At 43.0% G+C, this 20302-nt stretch overlaps 1 protein-coding gene across 2 annotated transcripts in view; it reads right to left on the bottom strand.

The window, feature by feature from the left end:
• Positions 1–20302, bottom strand: part of BANP (BTG3 associated nuclear protein) — a 109543-nt gene that overhangs the window by 30515 nt on the left and 58726 nt on the right. For both annotated transcript variants that reach the window (XM_059481418.1, XM_059481419.1), the window contains exons 10-11: positions 20104–20166; positions 18156–18200 (exon numbers count right to left, since the gene is read on the bottom strand). In XM_059481418.1, the coding sequence (XP_059337401.1) occupies positions 18156–18200; positions 20104–20166 (108 nt within the window). The remainder of the gene's footprint in view (positions 1–18155; positions 18201–20103; positions 20167–20302) is intronic.

Here is a 20302-nt window from a genome sequence, read left to right as displayed (position 1 = left end):
CAGGCATTGTCATCAAAGAAACATTCTAGGTCAGCCAGAAGTGGATGCCAATTGTCTAAAAATAAATAGAGGCTTTGTCACTGGAGTATAATTTTAAGGCCCCTGTAATGAATAATGGAAGAGAAAATCTTTCCAAACAAGTGGGACACACAGATTTCCAGCAGAAAGATTTCACAGTTATTGTAAGCTCCAGATAACCTCATTTTTAGTTTATTTCAATAAAAGTGGTACACAAAAAGGCTTGGGATTGGTTTGAAATCCTGGAGGAGCTGCAGAATTCCCTGGAAAATGAGCCCAGCAGCACCTATCACACAGCAGGGCTGAAACGCTGTGGGGAACCAATTTCCTTTGGGTCACCAAGTGGCAGGAGAGGGATCAGATTTCACAATTCCCACTTCTTATCCTTGATAAAATGCACAAATTATTTCCTCTGAGCTAAAAGAAGAGACAAGATAAGCCCCCCTGGCTTTATCAGTGCAGCCTAATTGCTGAAGATCTTCAAGGAGCTGGAAGGAGCAGCTCCAGAAGCCTGAGATGTTGTAACAACGTGGCTCTGGAAATAAATTCATTTAAAGAAAACACTTAGCTGAATTCCTTCAGGAAAGTTTGTAAAAGCTGCTTCCTCAATGGATAAATAGCAGAGTTTTCCAGCTGACTTTTGGCCAAGTCCCATCAGCAAAGACAGGATTTTGTCTCGAGTGCCTGACACGGAGGAGTAAAAGATTGTGTGGGGAAAATCATTGTAAAGCTGTAAATCAAAGGGAAGTTTTGGTCCATTTTCTTTGGTCTTTATGAATTCCTGCACAGGATATTTCCTGATTTTTTTCTACACAGCTTGAGGTGCCCTAAAAATGAGACGGTGCAGGGAAGCCACTATCAGTGGGGTTTGCACTGGGCAACCTGAGAGGCCAAACAAACTGGGAGTAGATGGGGGAGCCACAGGAAATTATCACTAAAAAGGCCTGAGGGACCAAAATCCCATTTGTGCTTCCCTGGAACTCAGCTGGCACAGGACAAGCTCCAGGTCTCTTTTCACTGCTGCATAAAACCCAGGGATAATCCTATGGAGTTAAAAACTGGTTCTGGACACTCAGAGAGAAAAAACTCCACTCAAAAGTGGAATTCAGATAATGAATCTCCTGATTATTAACAGGGTCACATCACTAAACTGAAAGCACCAGGGAAGCCCAGAATTTGGGGTAAAGCAGCACCAAGGTCCTCTCCAGAGTCATAAATGTTAGCATTTCAGTTTTTCTACAGAATACCAGTTTTGCCCCCAAATTCCTCCAAATTGCCAGAATGAATCCCACCTGGCAAAAGGAATTCAAGGACAATAATCGGAGAATCATGGAATTGTTAAGAGTGGAAAAGACCAACCATCACCCAGCACACTAACCCTGTCCCAAGTGCCACATCCATGATTTTTCACACTTCCAGGGATGGGGAATCCTCCACTACCCAGGGTTGCCCACAGAAGCTGTTTTACAACCTCCTCCATATGGGAATTTTCCTAAAATGCAAACTAAACCCCCACTCCCTGCCACAGGCTGCACATTGGGTGGGTTCATGTTTTATATGTACATTTTGGACTGACTCAGCTTTTAAACTGATAAAATATCACATATTAAGAAGCTCCACAATGCAGTAACAGCCTCAATTTTTACTTTTTTTTTTTTTTGTGACCACTTTTGGTGGCTGTTCTCCCTCAGACCATCAGTGAGGGGACTTTTCTCAAGTTACACTTTGCAGTGGCAGCAGAAGCAATTTCTGGCTTTGTGACCAACACTCCATGGATTATATGGCATTAAGGAATGGATTCCATCCCCAAGAACCATAAATCCAAGTCCTAAAACAACAAAGTGTGTCAATATTTCTCTTACAAATGGGAGTCACTAAATTGATCTTCAGTGAACTGGTGAAAAACTCGTGGTTTTCACTTGTTCAGTGTTTTGAAATCATCAAGAGTAAACATCCAAGGAATGACAAAGTAAGTGAGGAAGATGTGAGGGAATACAATCCAGTGCTGCATGCAAAACCAGGGAGTGCTGAGTGCTCTGCTGAGCTAGAAACCCTCTTATGTTTTTAATATCTGATGTTGCTGTGAAATGTATTAGAAATTATGTTCTATCTCTTCAGAAGGAAATCCAACCACTTCCCAACCCTCCATAAGCTGCAGAAATTGGTTAAAATCTAAAGCAAACTATCCCAGACACAAATAATTTTCTTTTCTAATTGGCTGGAACTTTACGGCTCCTTAAAAAAAAAACCTCCTCCAAGTGCTCTAATTCCACAAACGTTACAACTCTGAGGTTTCAAAGATTTCTCAAAGTGCTCACGGCTAAAAATAATCTGGAAAAAAAACCATTTCAAGGAGGCAAAAAAGAGAAGGAAGAAAAGGTTTTTTCGCACGTTTTTCTCATCAGGTTGGATGCTGGTTTTCCATTAAAGTGACTCCAAGGAAGGAATGATTCCCTGTGAAACGCTGAGATTTGTGGTGTCTCCCATGCTCACCCTGCCCGCCCCAACGAGGCCGCAGCAGCAGGAATGAGAACCACAGGACTGACAGGAACGTGGGGCCACTGCCCCACCACAAACCCGCCTTTGTTTACTCTCTTGTGAAATCCTGCATCTTCCAGCACTGCTGGGCCTAATGAAGAAAATCTGCTCCACACATCACTGTGGGGAAGACAATTCCTGACAAATATTGATGCACAAACACGGCCCTGGAGATGCAGGAGATAAAGGCAGTCCCGGGCTGCTCAGAGAGAAACCTCCTGGTGTTAATTGACACAAAACAAGGGGAAATATTCAGCAGCAGCCTGATCTCGTTAGAGGGGAGAAATGAAGGCTGAAGGCCTCCAGAAGTGTCATCTTCTCCTCCTGAGGAGAGGCAGGCAGCTTAAAAAGTGACAGCATAACACAGGTGGTTGTGCACAGCTGGCAGGGCTGGTTCTCCTGAATTAAAGGAGCAGCTCAAAAGAAAATGGAGCTGGACCTTGTGTGGTGGTTTGTGTTCCCTCAGTGCTGACACCATTGCTGGAGTGAGGGCTGGAGTGAGGGCTGTCCTCTCCAGCTGGCTCTGGGATGAAGGAAGCCTTTCCCAGCACCTTGCCCAGGCTCCAGCCCAGCTGTTCCAAGGCCTGAACATCACGTCTCTGCTCCAAGGCCCAGCTGAGCAGCATTCCCAGCACCTTCCAGCTGAGCAGCAATTCCAGAACCTTTCAGCCCCAGCACCAACACAATGTGGAATATTCTCTGCAACTTCTGTGGTTGTGTTATTCCTGTTTGAGAAGGAAAATGCTCTGTGCCACTGCTGGAGCCGTGAGGGGAAAAGGGGGCTCTGGGGGGGCTTTCTGCTCCCTAAAAATTCCTGCCAGAAGGAGACAGCTGGGGGATCAGGCTCTGCTCCAGGGAACAGGGACAGGAGCAGAGGGAATGGCCTCAGGCTGGGCCAGGGCAGGCTCAGGTTGGACACCAGCAGGAATTTCTGCATGGATAGGGTGGGTTTAAACTCCCAGAGGGCAGGGTTAGGTGGGATTTTGGGAAGGAATTGTTCCCTGTGAGGGTGGGCAGGCCCTGGCACAGGTGCCCAGAGCAGCTGTGGCTGCCCCTGGATCCCTGGGAGTGTCCAAGGCCAGGTTGGACAGGGCTGGGAGCACCCTGGGATGGTGAAAGGTGTCCCTGCCAAAGCAGGGGTGGAATGAGATGAATTTTAAGGTTCCTTCCAACCAAACCATTCCACAAAACCCCTGGGTTTCTACCTTAAATAAAATCTTGAGGCATTCCCAGGCCAGCTGAGCTCACACTGACACAGGAGAGCAGCAGAGCAGCTGCCTCCAGCCTCCTGCTGCAAGAGCTGGAAGGATTTTCCACAAGATCCCAACTCTGTGGTAGCTCTGGCAGCTCCAGAGGCCACGCTGGGCCTGGAGCTGGACAGGCTCTGCCTTTGTGGGGTTGGTTTTGATCAGGTTGTCATGGACTAAATTTAACTCTGCTCTTTGTTCCACTGAGCTCTTGGCAAAAGCTGCAGGAACAACGGCTGCAAACACCCAGTGTGTCCCAGTTCTGTGCTTCACTGGGAGTCCTGGAGCAGCAGTCCAAACAGCAATCCCCATATTCCACGGGGGTATCACCCATCTGCTCTCCTTGGCACTGCCAGCTCATGGCCAGGCCTAAGCTGGACTCTCCCAGGGAAGATGGAAACTTTTCCCAGAGCTGCAGCACCGCCAAAGCCCCCTCCTCCTCCTCCTTTCCACTGCACTGGTGAACAATTATTTATACCAACTCCACACCCCAGTTCCTGATTCTACACCAACTCCACACCCCAGTTCCTGAGCTCTGGCTCCTGATTACACTGAGGTAAAATACAAAAAAGGCAGAAATTTTAAACCATTCTGGTCCTGTCTCAGTCCTGGTGCTTCCTGTGTCTCATTGCTTTGGGGGGAGCAGGGTGAAGAATTTGTGGATTTATAATTATCCCACAAGTTATCTTTATCCCTCACATTCCTTGGCTGCTGATCCAGACATAGGAATCTCTTCTGCATCTCTCCCCTGTCTAGGCCAGCCCAGGAGTGGCAGCTGCACCTCCAGGGTGACCTTTCTGCACCCTCTGCTGAGCTTCTCCAAAGGGTTCCCACATCCACCCCATGGATTTGCTGCCTCCCATGAAGATTTCTCCCTGGTCCCTTTTTGAAATTTTCAACTCAGGTTCTTTCCAGAGATTTCACACTTCTTTTGAACACACAGAAAATCAGTGCTCCTTCCTTCCCCTCCCTGCTTTCACTCTTTGCTCTGCCCCAGGCTCACCCCATTCCAGGATCCTCCTTTCCTTCTGCCTCCAGACCTCTCCCTGTGTCCCAGTCTGGCCTGGAACCCCACAGCACCTCCTGCCTGGTCCATGTGGCCCTTCCCAGAGCACTGCCCACCATTGCAGAGCATTATTTATCACCCCTCCCATCTGAGAGCACTTCCAAAATAGTGACAGCGCTGCTCAGGCTCAACAGAGATTTTTCTAACCCGACACTACAGATCCCAACAAACATGAACCCAGGCCAGAAATCCTTCTGGCAGCCCCAGCTGTCCCCCTGGGCTGTCCCTTGGCCATGGCTGCTCTGTGTGAGCAAAACCAGGCTGCAAAACTCAACAGGGCTTGAGCTGAGCTCCAATGAGAATCTGACAAAACCGTCTGGTTTAAAGTGATTAAAACACAAATAAAAATATAATTGTGCCTCTCAGGGGATGCTGTTGTGACCCTCCCGTCCTCATGAGGAGGAAGAGCTGCTGGATTATTCAAAATGAAAAATTTCACAAGTCTATTTCTGCTCGGCTCCAGCTCTCTGATCCAGTGGTTTGTGGCTCCAGGTCTTTTTTCCTGGAATATTTGGAATTCCTCCTCAAGCCCAGCAGCCTTCCAGCACCTAAAGGGCTCTGAGAGACCTGGAGAGGGACTTGGACAAGGGCATGGAATGACAGGATGAGAGAAAACAGGTTTAAACTGAAAGAATGTAGGGATAGATGAAATATTGGGAAGGAATTCCTCCCAGTGAGGGTGGGGAGGGGTTGGGATGGAATTCCCAGAGAAGATGAGTGCCCCCGGATCCCTGGCAGTGCCCAAGGCCAGGCTGGAGCAGCCTGGGACACTGGAAGTGTCCCTGCCATAGCAGGGGTAGAATGGGATGAATTTTAAGGTCCCTTCCAGCCCAAACCATTCCATGATTCTGGAGCTGCAGCCACAGTTTTATCCCTAACCCAGTGCCTTGCTTTGATGGAAAATCTCAGTGGTTAAAAGAGCACTTTCCTCCTGAGGCTCTCCCATGAGCTCGTTATCACAAGCTCATCTCTCACCACAGAAACAATAAAACCCTTCAGAACTGAAATAACACTTGTGGAATTGTGCTCAGTCCCAGGGGTTCCTGTGATTTCAGGCACTTTTAGCACCTCCTGCCTCAGGGGGTAAAACTGCATCTCCTGGTGTTTCAGATGCTCCAGGAACGCAGCACTGCTCCCCTTTCTCTGACCCAATGTCCCAGTCGCCTCCTTTCCTTTAAAAGAAAATGAAGTGGCTCAAGTGTGTCCAAAGCAGCAATTCCTGCCCAGCCCTATTCCCTGGAGCTGGGCTCAGTCCATTCTTGCTTCAACTTTCTCCTGTACCAGATTTTCACTCCAGTGCATGTTTCACATCCTCTGCTCTCCCACTGAGGATATCCCTCAATTTTCCTTGTATGCCTTGGACCACATGGAATTCAGGCATCAATCAAATCCTTGAAAAATCACATGTGCACATTTAGGCTGGGCTTTTTTAAAATTGTATTTCCTGTTCCAAGTTGGCTTCACAAGAAAAACTCAAAATAACTCAAAATTCACCCTGTGTATTTTGTCCCAAAAATTCAGCTTTTAAAAGTGCCGTCCCCCAAATATTGCACCTTGCTGGTGAAGGGGGGGGCTGGCACAATGCAGATTTTTCCTGAAATAAAGATTTTGGAGCTCTCACATCACTCCCATGTGAAGCTGTGGGAGAAGGACTGATTATAGAACATGACAGAGCTGATTTATGATGAAAAATCTGATCTTGATGAGGAAAATGACCTCAAATAATTCAGAGGAAACACCACCAGCACGGGAATATCAAAGCAGCACGGGAATATCAAAGCAGCACGTGGAACATGAGCAGAAGAACCCCAGTGGCATCCTGGTGTTTTCTGATCTCTTTCCAACGTGGTGATTTCTACATGAGGTCATCACGTGAGATCACATCTCTGCTGCTGAGCCAGAACCTTTCTGGATTCCAGGTTTTCCCTGGAATCACCACACACAGGAGTTGCCCAAATCCCAAATTTTGTGAATTTACAAAGAGCTGGGAGGTCTTTGGGAGCTGTCCCCTAAAAGTGGAATTCCAGCAGGAATTCCAGCAGGAGCCAGGCAGCCTTGGATGGGTAAAGAACACAGACCAGGGGAACCAAACCAACGCAGGAAGATCCTTCAGGAGCCAAATTTTTCCTGGAGCAACTCAAGAAAAAAGATGTCAAAAACCGTCCTGAGGGAGAAACCAAGCCCTGATTAAACATATGGATGAATATTGTAAATAAAATGTAGGAGTGGAGAAAGTCTGAGGTTTGACCTGAAAAGAGCAGCTCAGAAAGGTAAAAGAATGGGATAAAAATGAAGGATTTGTTCAATCTCATTCTCAAGGCAGTTCTAGATCCTACTAAGAGCAGAAAATCAATTTTTTACCTGGTTTTTCACAGGTAAAACAACTCCAGCATCAAAATAATTCTAAATCAACTTGGAAATTTGAATGCAGAACAAGGTGCTCACACAGAATAAAGTACTGGAGTCCCAAAAAATCTGGGTAAAAGCAAGGAACTGGCTTCTGTCAACCCAAAAACCACTGTCAGCTCCCAAACCCAGAGGCTCCTGCTGCCTGCCTGCCCCAAAAACAAACCCTGGGCTTTTTCTTTGGAATTCACCCCCCAGATTCTCTTATATCCACAAATATCTATTTAAGTGTATTTCCAGGATTTCCTAATGGAGGGAGCATCATTTTTATTGATCGTTGACAGGGGCTGGGCTGAACTCTGCTATGATGGTTCGAGTGCTTAGAAAATGTTTGTATTCCAAAATATCCCAGCCAGAACCACCTCCCTTGCTGAGGAATGTGAATTCTCTGGGATGCTCCAGGATCTCACTCTGTGCTAACCTCCAGCTCATTTAATTAATTGTCAGACTTTGGTCAGCGAGACAAAATATTTCTGTTTAATTGGAGCAGCACACAGAGTCCTGACACCAAATATTCCCTCAAATTCTCCTTTGAATTCCATGCAGCACTTGTTTATTGGTCAGAAAAAACAATTTTTGCTCCCAATTTTTTCCTTTCAAAGGAGAAATTCTCCCAACAATTCTCCTCTGTTACACTCAGACCTTTGCACTGCCCAGATCTGCAGAGATGAGGGGGAAAATTGAATTTTAAAGCAATTTTCTCTAGGAATAGGTCACAAAATGCCAGGAGTGTTGCTGATTTCTGGGATTTTCATTCCAGCTGCACACAGCTGAGCAGGGCACACACCTGAGCCCACCTGCATCCCACTCCAAGGACAAAATTGAACACAGAGTCCTGAGCAGAGCCTGGAATGGCTGATTGCTGCCAGGATACTCTGCAGCAGATAATGTCAGATCAGCCATAAAATTTAATGGAGCATGGAGCCAAACACATCCCAGGCAGCTGCTCCCAAATCCTTCCTCCTTTTTTAGGATGATTCTGAAGCCAACTGGATTTTTAATTATTTTTTAATGTTGAAAATAATTTTTACTTTCATTTTTCCCCTCACAGAATACTTAATTCTGATCTATTTTTGTGGTTTTGCTACCATATTTCCCTACTTTTACAGCTTCCCAGAGAAGTTTTGGATGTCCCATCCTTGGAAATGTCCAAGGGCGGGTTGGAAAAATCTGTGAAAATGAAAAGTGTCCCTGCCCAATCTTTAAATCCTTCAATCTTTAAATCCCCTCATCCCAAATTATTCCATGATTCCATGATATTACAGTTTTTTCTCCCTGAAACAAAAAACTTTTCCAAATTATGAAAAGAAAAAGGAAGTCTGGGAAATTTTGTAGCTTTTGGTTTTTGCACTCTGCTGGGCCAAAAAGAACCCAGTGATTTTTAGTTCATTCAAACATTTTGTACAAATTTCTGCTTTAATCATAATTACAGGCAAAATGCAAACAGATGACAAAGCCATTTATCATTTTAATAAAATGTTTGCCTTGACACAGAAAACACCATCCCTCAAAAATCAACATTTGGAATTCATCTGGCATTTGAATGAATTCAGAAAAAATTCCCAAGGAATGGCACTTCTTGTACTGACAGCAAGGTCTGGCTCATAAAGCCCAGCCCAAAGGCTCAAGAATGTGACTTTTAAAGTCCTTTTCTTCATCATCAGTGCTTGGAAATGTTTGGATTAAGGCTGATGGATGCCATGGATGCAGAATCATTGGGAACATCAACTTCTGATTTGTGTTTTCCCATCAAAGCAAAACAGATTATAAAAGATCTTATGCACTACCAAGGAATCATTTAAATATCATTGATTTTCTTTAGGAATTTACTTCCCTTTTTTACACTTATGCACTAATCCATAGTTTAAAGGATTTGAGTGTTTCATTATAGGAAATTGCGAAGAGATAAACCCACAGAATTCCCTGGAAATGTCAATAATTTAAGGAGTGGAAATGAGGAATGTCAAAATCTCAGTATTGACAAAATCTGGGCAGTTGGATCCCACTGTTGTAATTTGATAATTTATATTTATTTATATATTTATATGAGGCTGAAAGGAAAACTCTTCCTATTTGATACTTCAGGCAGGGAAAAAACAACCGAACAATAAATACTTACAAAACAATCTGGCTCAGCCTGATTAATGGAACAGGAAATAAGATTAAAACTGTTAAAAACATGGAATGTTCACTCTGGAAAGCTCTGGCTCTGCAGGGCTGTCATTCCTTTTTCATTATCCAACTGTCATCAGTGAGACCAAATTCTGCTCTTTTAAAGATCAGGGACAGAGGTTGAAAGAAATCAACTTTGACAGCAGACTCCAAATGGATTCCACTGGCTTCCCATTAAAATGAACAAGGCATTACTCAACACATGGAAAATGAAAGGATTTGATTTGTTCCATAAAATAACCCCACCTTGAAGCAAATCATCTTAACCTTTGAAAGGACTTCAAAGAAAAGCAAAGCCTCTAAATGAAATCTTCACAATGGAGCATCTCTAATGAAGGCTTTTACAAGTGCAGCACCTCAAAAAATGTTCTGTATAATGATATTTTCCAATAGAGCAGGAGAAAGTCAGGCCTTGACCTGAACTCAAGGACCAACACAGTCCTAATAATTTTGGGAATTCCTAATAATTTTTAGGACTTTTTCCTACAATCTCAGCATTTTTCCCTCCCAGCTCTCACACCCCTGGCACTGGGGCATCACAAACCCCACACAAACTCAATGCAGGATGGGCTGGGCTGGATTTCAGATAACCTCAGGATGGGTTGGGTTGGAAAAGACCTTAAAATCCACATTGTTCCCACCCCTGCCATGGCAGGGACACCTTCCACCATCCCAGGCTGCTCCAAACCCCAGTGTCCAGCCTGGCCTTGGGCACTGCCTGGGATGCAGGGGCAGCCACAGCTGCTCTGGACACCTGTGCCAGGGCCTGCCCACCCTGCCAGGGAAGGATTTATCCCAAATATCCTATCTAAGCTGTCCCTCCTTTAGTTTGAAGCCATTCCCTGTGTCCTGTCACCCTGTCCAGATTCCCCTGTCACCTCTCCTGTGGGACGAGTCCCTCCTGGGCAGTGCCACTTCTCTCTCCCACAAGAGTTAACTGGAAATTCAAGAATCCCAACACTTCCTCCTGCTGAACTCACTCGTGCTGCTTAACACAAACATTTAGCAACATTCCAGAGTGACAGATTTCAAGAATAAAAATAGTTATTTAAAAATAAAAAAATAAAATCAAAAGGCAATTTTTCAAAGAGATTCATTCAGTCAGGCCTGGTGGGAGCCCAGAGTTTGTATCAAAGTGGCTGGAGCAGCTCTGATTTTCCTTCCAGCCCAGGCAGGAACTGATGGCTCTGAGTGGATAATTGATGGAGCAGGAGCCAATTCATCCCAGCAGACTGGGAACCAAACACAGCAAGTTCAGCACTCAAACCCTCACTGCACAAGAGGAATTCTGGTCACAGAACACCAAAGAAATGCCTACAGAGGATGGTTTTCCAAGCAGACTTTCCAAATGCTCCTCCCTGAATGAAGGAAATCCATCCCAGCTAATGAAAACAGCAGCTGAGAGCAGGAATTAAAACTGGGCTGCTGAGGGGGGATTTCAATGGCTAAATCAAGGAGCAGCTCATTTCTCCAAATTCCCCCCTCATTCCTTCACAAAACAACTGAGGATCATCTTTAAGCATCTTAAAGTGCTCATCTGGTAGAGTTTTATTTTAATAGATGTGCAAAGCTAATCCCAAATTCAGGATCTTGGATCATCCTTCTTCAGTTTATCCGAATTCTGTAGATAACATTTATTTATTGCTCAGTTAGTTTGAAATATTTGAAGGATTCTGGAAAGTTGGCTGGAAATGGAGTCGAACTACGTGAAGGATTAAATCTCTGAACACAAACAAAAGTCAATCAACTGTCAAATTTCCCTGCATTTAACACTGCCTTGCTCAAAATCTCTGTAAATCACACAGGTCTGCTTTGAAAAAGAGAAACTGATCCTTCAGGTGAGGTTTAGATTTAAAAGGGATGGTTTGGTGCCTGAAGTTGGCAAAAATCCACTTTTTTAATGGAGAGGAGATGAAAAAGAGGAGCCATTTCCCATTTTTAGCCATCACAGATTCCCAAAGCTGTGTCCAGCCCAAAATGCCATTTAACCCTGCCACACTAAATGTGGGAACCCTGAGCAGATTCCCTGGGGCTTCCTGCAGTGGGAAGGGAGAGGGAATTTCCCCTGAGCTCCTTTTCTCCAGCTTCAAAATCCCTAAATCCCCCCTGGCTTGGGATTGGGGTGTGGGCAGTGATTCCCAGGCAGGGAATGCTCCACACACCCCAAAAATTCCAAATAAATGAGAGTGGAGCACAGGGATGGGATAAGGGAAACGTGGAGCATCAGGACAGGGCTGGCATCACGTGATGAGAAAAATCATAAATGAAGAGCAGGAAAAAAAAATAAACAAAACAAAAAAGAAATGATTTCTCCAGATGAGCCCTGATAGCTTTGTGAGCACTGCCAGCCTACAAGCAGAGATTTTTATTAGCAACAGCTCTAATAAGAGGCAGCTTAGGCCTCTGCCTCCTATCAAGGTGGAGAAAATGATTTTCCCTTATATTTAAAAGATTATCACTTCCTATCTCATCTCTTCTTATTAAGTTTACAGCAATATTAAAACAAGATTTGGGTGAATAAAGAACATAATATATTCCAAAATAGAGAAGGTATTCTTTGGAGCATTATAAATGCTCCTGTCTGCTTGAATGGAATTTTAATGGAACAAACCCACTTTCTCTGAGGAGAAAAATCAAAAAACAGGCAGAAAATATTCCCCTTTTCCAAAGGCTTCATTAAAAAATCTTGTTTTACAAGCACAGATCACTGGGAACTGAGGGACTATCAAAGAACTGCCTGTAAGAGATTAACAGATCACCTCTGCTCATTCCTCCCAGCAGCCAGAACCTTCCACAAATGGAAAAAAGTCATTGGGGGGATAAAATAAATTCCTGTTTGATATCAAATGAAAATGAAAGCAGATTCTGCCACCTCTCTGTGCATTTTGATCAGAAAGGGAGAGAAAAAGGAGAAGTTTGGGAGGTGAGAGAGGGACTTGGGATTGGGACAGGGACCTGGAGAGGGGAAAAGCTGCGGCCATAAAGGAGAAATCCTGGAAATCCAGGGCACAGCTCTGCCCCAGCCCAGCCTCCCTCACCTGGCCCAGATGGATCCACTCTGGCATGGAGCAAAAACGGCATTTCCAGTTCAACACCTCAGTTCTGAAACTGCAGAAAATGTCTTTTCCCATCCAAATTCCTTATTTTTCCAAGCAGACTCTCCTTATTTTAAAAAAGGTTTTTCCTTATTTTCTGTTTGGTTGGGTGTCACTGCAGGTCTGTCCTTTGTGCTGGGGTAGAGGAATTCTATCATTTATAACTAAATTATTAATATTAATTATAATAAAATTAGTTGATATAATTAAATAATAAAATACTAAAAATAAAATCACTGAAATAAAATAATGATTATCATGATGATTATTATTATGATGGTGGTAACATTGATACAATATTAATATTAATATTAATATTAATAATAAAATTAATAATAAAATTTTATGGGCCCAATTTGTTTCAGTTTTTCTCCACCTGGGCACTGTTTTATCCTGTTTTAAGCTTCCAAATTAAGTGCAAACTTTCTCCAAACCCATCCTAAATTCTGCAGTGAAACTACAAATTAACCATGCAGAAATCTGTGTTACATACATAAGTGTAGATAGAAATATTTTATTGCACTTCATTTTTAAGCCAGATTTAAGAGAAATATTCATTTTTTCCTTACAACATTAATTTTGCTGGAAATATTTTGAATGGTACTGATCACCAATCAGAAAATTTTCCCTCAAACCTGTTTTAATTCTAAGTTTTAGGAGTGCTTTAAAAGAAATTTTCTCCATTTTTCATTTGCTCAAATACTATTTTACCTAAAAATTAAGTTTTCAGAACTACATAGGGTGAGTTTTGTGTTTTGGATTAATTACTCTGAGGGACAAAGTGGGGACCAGCTCTACGAACACCAAGTTAAAAAGTTTGTGTACAAAAATCCTCAACAAAACACAAAAAATCTTGCCTGTAAAAAGCTTCTATTTAAGTATAATTAAATATTTAAACACTTTTATTTATCCATAAATAGATAAATTTGGGATTTCACAGAGTTTGCACAAAGCACAATTGTTTCCAAACTATTCTTTTCCTTTTTGCTCCAAAAGCCAGGAACAAATTTAGGACAATTTACAACAATTCCCGAAGAACTATCAGTTAACAATAATAATTAATTTCTTTCCAAACCAATCGAGGAGTTTTTAAGCTCCAGCTGAGCTGCACTGAGTTTTTAATTGATTTTTTTTTCTGGTAACAAGAATTTCTCCATGTGTGTTATTCCAGGAGCTGGGCTGGAACTGGGAAAACCTTTTGGAATTCCACAGCAGCAGGAGCAGGAGCACAGAATTTCCACATTTCCCCCCCTCCAAATTCCCTCTCATTCCTTCAGAAAACAGCTCAGCATCATCTTAATGCTACTGCCCTCTGCTGCTTCTGGACTGGGGAAGGGAAAAATTCCTCCCTTGGATTAATTTGTGACTGGGCAACTCAAATAAAGCATTGCAGTGTTTTTAAATCTGGAATATTCCAATTAAATGAATTATATATAAATCAAATTTGTATATAATTTGTGCAAATTAAATTTGTGCAAGTTAAAAATTGCATTAGAAGGTTCTTCTCTTATTTTTGGATAATTTAAATAGCCATATTTTAATAATATTTTAATATCTGGAAAAGAAGTCTCTGAGAATATTTATCCATCCTGGTAAATGAAATAAAGGTCAATTTTGAGAGGTTTAAATTACTTCAAGGGAGTGCCAATGGATCCCTGCTCCACACTGGAATAAAAACATGGGAACAAACAGGTCTGGGAGTGGAAAACTCTGAATTCAAAAAATAACATTAACAACAGTTAACATTGTTTAAAATTATCATTAATTTTTGGGATAATATATTCAGTTTGGGGTTATATATTGAGTTTGAGATAATATAATCCATTTTGGAAAATATTGTACTATTGAAGTCATCAGAGGCAAAAGTTCAGGGACAGAAAATGCAATTCCTGCTCCATCCAAAGGGATGGGATGGGATGGGATAACGGGATGGGATAACGGGATGGGATAACGGGATGGGATAACGGGATGGGATAACGGGATGGGATAATGGGATGGGATAATGGGATGGGATAATGGGATGGGATAACGGGATGGGATAATGGGATGGGATAATGGGATGGGATAATGGGATGGGATAACGGGATGGGATAACGGGATGGGATAACGGGATGGGATAACGGGATGGGATAATGGGATGGGATAATGGGATGGGATAACGGGATGGGATAATGGGATGGGATAACGGGATGGGATAATGGGATGGGATAATGGGATGGGATAACGGGATGGGATAATGGGATGGGATCCCTCTCTCTCTCAGAGCACCCCTCTGATTCCAGGCTCACCTGGGACACTCTGGTGTCCACAATTCACAAAATCCAAACTTTATTTTTTGGAAAAACCACCTGGCAGAAGCAATCTTACAGATTTATCTCCTCCAAAAGCTCTTTGCACTCTTTGCTGTTTTTTCCCTGCCAGCCCCATCCTGGATTTTCCTGCTTTTCCCACTCCCCCACACTGAATTAAATGCTGCAATTGTCCCCAGTTTTTCATTCCTGCAGCAGAACAAATCGTTGGCTCTCCTTGAACACACAGAATCCTATTTTAGATTTTAAAGGACATCAACTTTTCCATTTAACAACCAGGCAATAATTAAAGACTATTTCCCTGGTGCCATTTAATTAATCCCTAAATTGGAGAAGCACTGGCAGTGAGGGTGTATAACATGGAATGGCTAAAAAATAGAATTAAGGAGTGGGAAACTCCTGGAATTGTGCTGGTTTTTATATCCCAGGTTTTTGTATCCCTGAGGCACAGGACACTCTGAACATTTCCTGGGATGACCAAAATTCCAAGGAAAAAAAGGATGGAGGTGGGGAAGAGCAGGGCAGGTAATCAGAGACAAAAGTGAAATTTTATGGTAATTCCTAAGGACAAAATGCAAAGAGAAAAAAAGAAATTCCCACTTTCCTGAGGTTTCAAGGCCCTGCTAATGTGAAGCTTTAATTATTTTTGCAGTTTGGGGTTTTTATTAAACGTGCACTGAAATCTGAAACTTCCAGCTAATAGAACACATGTGGAGGTAGACAGAGCTCCTCTGGAATGATTTCATTCATTCCATGCTCAGGGATGCCAGAAAAACAAAATCTGAGCTCAGAGCAACCACCAGGCCACTGAAGGCAAGAGAGGGGAAAGCACAATCAGCAAAATTCTGCAGAAAAGCCAAGATTTGGTACCTGAGCACCTGGGGCACCTGGGAGACTTCCCTGCTCACATCTCATCAGGGTTTGTGCTGTTTTCTGCCTCCTTCCCAAGTTCCTGCTCTTTGAATCTTTCACGTGGAACTGGGATGGAGAAGCTGCAGCACCAAACCTCACCTGCACAGGGGAACCCCCAGCCCCTGCTGTGTGCCCAGAAAATCATGGAAAACAGGAATTTCCACAGGAAATATTCCCAGAGAGCATTCAGCAGCAGCCAGGCTCAGATTCAGTCTTCAGTGAGGATACATTTATTATTCAGCTGAAAACACTCAGTCACAGAAGCCCCATGTTATTCCTGATTATCCAGATTAGGCCTCAAAAGATCCAGGAAAAAGCCTGGAAAATAATGGACAGGTGGGAAAACTGCAGGAGTTTCTTGGAGCAGCTGAGTGGAAGCTGCTGCTCTGTGCTGTGTTTGCCTCCCCTCATCCCAGGCACGTTCCCTGCTCTCATCCCACTCCTGGTGCCAAGGGAAAGGGATCAGCTCCACTCCCAGCCTGAAACCAGCAGCAGGGTTTAGCTGAGCTGGTTTAACTCCTGCTCCTGGGCAGTTTTGGGGCTCACAGGTCCCACACAGCAGCCCCAGAGCTCCCCTCTGCTCACCCCCTTCCAGTGCTTCAGTAATTAATGCCAAAAATCCCCTCAATCTCTGCTTGCTCCTGGTTTTTAATCCACTAAAATCACCAATTTCCCAAGCAAATACTTCAGGAGGAGCTGAGGGCTCCTGGGAATGCTCCTGGTGATGCTCAAGGCACTGAAGCTCTTTCACACCAAAATGCAGCTGAGTGAGTGGAGAAAAAGCAAAAACTCAGCATTTCACCCTTTGTTCTGACCAAAATTTAAAGAGCTCAGAGCACAGATAGTTAAAAAAATTCCCTAAAAACTGAATGTCAAAGTGATTTCCCATCCATGTGGGTACAGCCAACAACCACTGAGGTAGGAGAGAGGTTATCCCAATCTGAGTGATAGTACAGACAGATAACATCATTAAAATCCCAGAAAAGATCATTAATCATCCTTTTCTTCCCTGTCTCACAACCCTGTGAATGCACAGACACATGGACACACAAATTTCCACAGGAATAGGAAATGCAAGGGGAAAATAATGCTGTGAGGTTTTAATTACAAATAAATTTAATCTTGGTGCCACACTCAGAGACATATAAACCCACCCAGTGTTAAGGTGTCATTTGGACAGCAATATTTCACAGAGAAGGAAAAAAACCCAATAAATACCAAAATAACATTTCCAAAAATCACCTTCCCAAGATTCACTCCTGCAGAAGCACCTCTGATGCAGCCCTGAGCAAAGAACACTTCCAGGGGATTATTTTCTTGTTGAAACCCAAATATTGCCAAGTTCAGAGTGCTGGGGGCTCCTGTGAGCCCCAAACCTGCTGATGGCAGAGCCTCCATCCCAGCAGGACCCCAGATGTCTCCCAAGTTATTCAGATTTACCAGGAACCAAACAATTCCTCACACTCTGATTCAGTAATTACTGCAGAACAGAGCTAAAAATCCCTTAAATATTTGTTTTGTCCTGGTTTTTATCCGCTAAAAAATAACCATAACTAAAAGATTCACTAAAAATAACCATAACTAAAAATTTCTCTAAAAAAATAACCATAACTACAAAATTTCCCAGCAGTGGAAGCCCTGCTGATGGCAGAGCCTCCATCCCAGGCAGGATCCCAAATGTTTCCCAATTTATTCATATTCACCAGGAACCAAACAATTCCTGGTGAATCTGACTTGCTTTGTTGATTGAAACTTTAATTCCATTTAAATACCTGGAAAACTCAGTTTTAAAACAGATATACCAACACTAAATGTAATAATAATCACACTCTGATTCATGTGGCCTGGAAGCTTCTTGCAGGATGATTTTTGTGCTCTGTTTAAGCAGAATTTAACATTTTAAGTGTGTCTGAGATCAAATTGAGCAGTTCTGGGAATCCTGAGCTCAGTTCCATGGTCAGTGACTGCTCAGCCAAGGAAAAGCTGCTTTTCCTCACCTGCTGTTTGCAGAAGCACCTCAAAAAACTTCTCATCAACAAGGACAAGAGCAAATCTGCTTCCCTCAGGACAGCCATGCCATGGAAAAGGATAAAATGTAAATAAAAAGAGTAATTTTTTCAATAAATGTTGGTGCCTGGGGACTGGGAAGAGCAGACAGGAACACCATGGGCACTCAACCCAACTCCAAAGGAGGGAGAAAACAGAGGGACAAAACATCCTGCAGGAATGCTGAACCAAATATCAAATATCTCCATTAGGTTTTATCCTTTTGCAAGTTATTCCTATCACCAGAGCAGGTTTGGCTCTTTAAAACAGGCACTAAAAATGGGGATTATCCCAATCTCCATCAAAAACCAGGGGAAATGCTGCTGACACCCAGAGCTGCTCCTACCTGCCCGTCCTGACCCACGTGCACCTGGTGGATCTGCAGGTTCCCCTGGAAAAGGAGACAAGGGACAATCAGCACAAGTTTGGGAATGCAAAAACTGCAGAAAAATCTGTTTCAGTGTGAAGGAAATCTGTGAATTTAAGAAGTTCTGCTGAAGGTTCTTTAGGCAATCCAGCTCCACTCAGCCTCACAGCAAGGACCTTTCCCACCCAGCATGTTTTGCTTTTTTTTGGTTTTACGTAAAATTTTTCTGAGGTAAAACTTCTGATTTGCCTTCTTTATATAAACCTGCAAATTGAAATCCAGCCCTTACTATCCCAGAATTAGCAATCTAACACTTTTACAGGGTTGCAGAGCTATTTACTATTTGCTTTTTATTTATCCTCATTCCATATTGAAAACCAACACAGTTCTGTAACAGGGATTACATCTATAATAATAATAATTTTAAAAAACTCAATAAATCAAAGTATTTTAAGCTTCAAAGTCCAATCAGGAAATCTTTATGACATGAAGTTTTTATTCACATGCTCACTGATGTCTTTCCAAAAGTACACTTGGATTAAGGAAAGGCAGCTTCCCAAAAGAGCCTTGCAGTGAAGCAGCACATTTTGGAGGACAAAATCCCCTTTTTGTGCAGTTTCTCCTGCTGGCAGCTCCTCTCTCACTTGTGTACATTGTCATCAATTTAAAACCAGATGTTTTCATCTGTCAGGGACAAATGCAGCCTTTGAAAGTCCGACAGACAAGAAGAGGCAAAGGATCCAGGCTGTGCTGGAACCTCAGGATCCAGTCCAGCAATCTCTGCTGAATCATCACTTTTTTAGTGGTTCTTTACCCAAAAACTCCCTCAGTTTTATGGCAGCACCACACTTTAGAGCCAGGATATTTTAATCCTTTCTTCTCCCTCTCAAGGCCTGACAGGCCCTTCAAAGGACAAGCCTTTAACTATAATATTTATAGAATTTTTATGATAATATTTATTCTCCAGTAGCTGCCTGTGTTAACAATACTCCTTCACAAAGTGGTTTTATGAGCTGTGATTTGGGTTCTTTGGACAGGGATTAAACCAAGCCAGGCAGATCCACTTCCCAGAGAGGGAAAACCCTGACAGGGAAATGGGACAGATTCAAATTGTTGCCTGTGTTAATGTTTAACCTGATTTTTCTATTCCTTCTGCATTGAAATAAAGAGCATGAGAAATTCAAGAGCAGTTTTAGCAGTCAGGAGATTTTTAAATAACCAATAACTGCAGCACACACACAGGGAAATCCACCTGGATTTGGGAGCTGAGCCTATATTGGAGGGTTTGGGATTGAATTTATCCATTTCCAGCTATCTATATCCATTTATCCATCCCATTCCACAGGATTATTTTTCTGGGAAAAAAAATTAAGAAGGGCAAATACTGCAGTGCCAGATAAGCTGGTCAGGAATGGAGGGTAAATTCATTCTGGAATATTTCTTTATTAATTGGTGGCTGAAGGCTTCTCCAACTCCTGTTCAACCATTAAAGGCCCTGAGTGTTCTGACCACATTTAATTCATCAACCTAAAGAGAATAATTTCATTTTTAAGCACTGCAAGCACCTGATTTCCTATTAAACTCTGTCAGTACCAAATTTCAAAAGGTCATCAGCCTTATGCAACAATTAACACACATGGGCTGTTTTGGCTGGTGAGGGAGGGAAAAATAAATCAAAATAATAAAAATAATATAAATAATAATAAAAAGGAAACAACACACACTGAGGTGTTTTGGCTGGTGAGGGAGGGGAAAAATAAATCAAAATAATAAAAATAAAAATAAATAATAACAATTTAAAAATAAACCCCTGAGACCCCAGAGACAGAAGTAGCAGGTTCTAAAGCACATTTTGTGCTGGTTCCAGCCCATTTCTCATTTCCCCTGAGCTCTCAGGGTCCCACACGAGCCCCCAGGCTTTGCTCACCTCGCTGTCCTGCGTGATCTGCACCTGCTCCCCCTGGGGCACCTGGGCTATGTGGAGATGGCCCTGTGGGATCCACAACAAAAGAAAACACCAAGGAGCATCAGAGGAAAATCACAGCTCCAGGAAGCAGCTCCTGCCTTGCCGGCAGCAGAGTTTCATGGAGAGAAGCAAAACGTGCAATGAAACCATTGAGGAGCTT

The sequence above is a fragment of the Ammospiza nelsoni genome, chromosome 13, assembly GCF_027579445.1.
Source record: "Ammospiza nelsoni isolate bAmmNel1 chromosome 13, bAmmNel1.pri, whole genome shotgun sequence".
Taxonomy (NCBI): Eukaryota; Metazoa; Chordata; class Aves; order Passeriformes; family Passerellidae; genus Ammospiza; species Ammospiza nelsoni.
The sequence above is the reverse complement of the archived record's forward strand: the minus strand, read 5'-3'. Positions and strand labels throughout refer to the sequence as shown.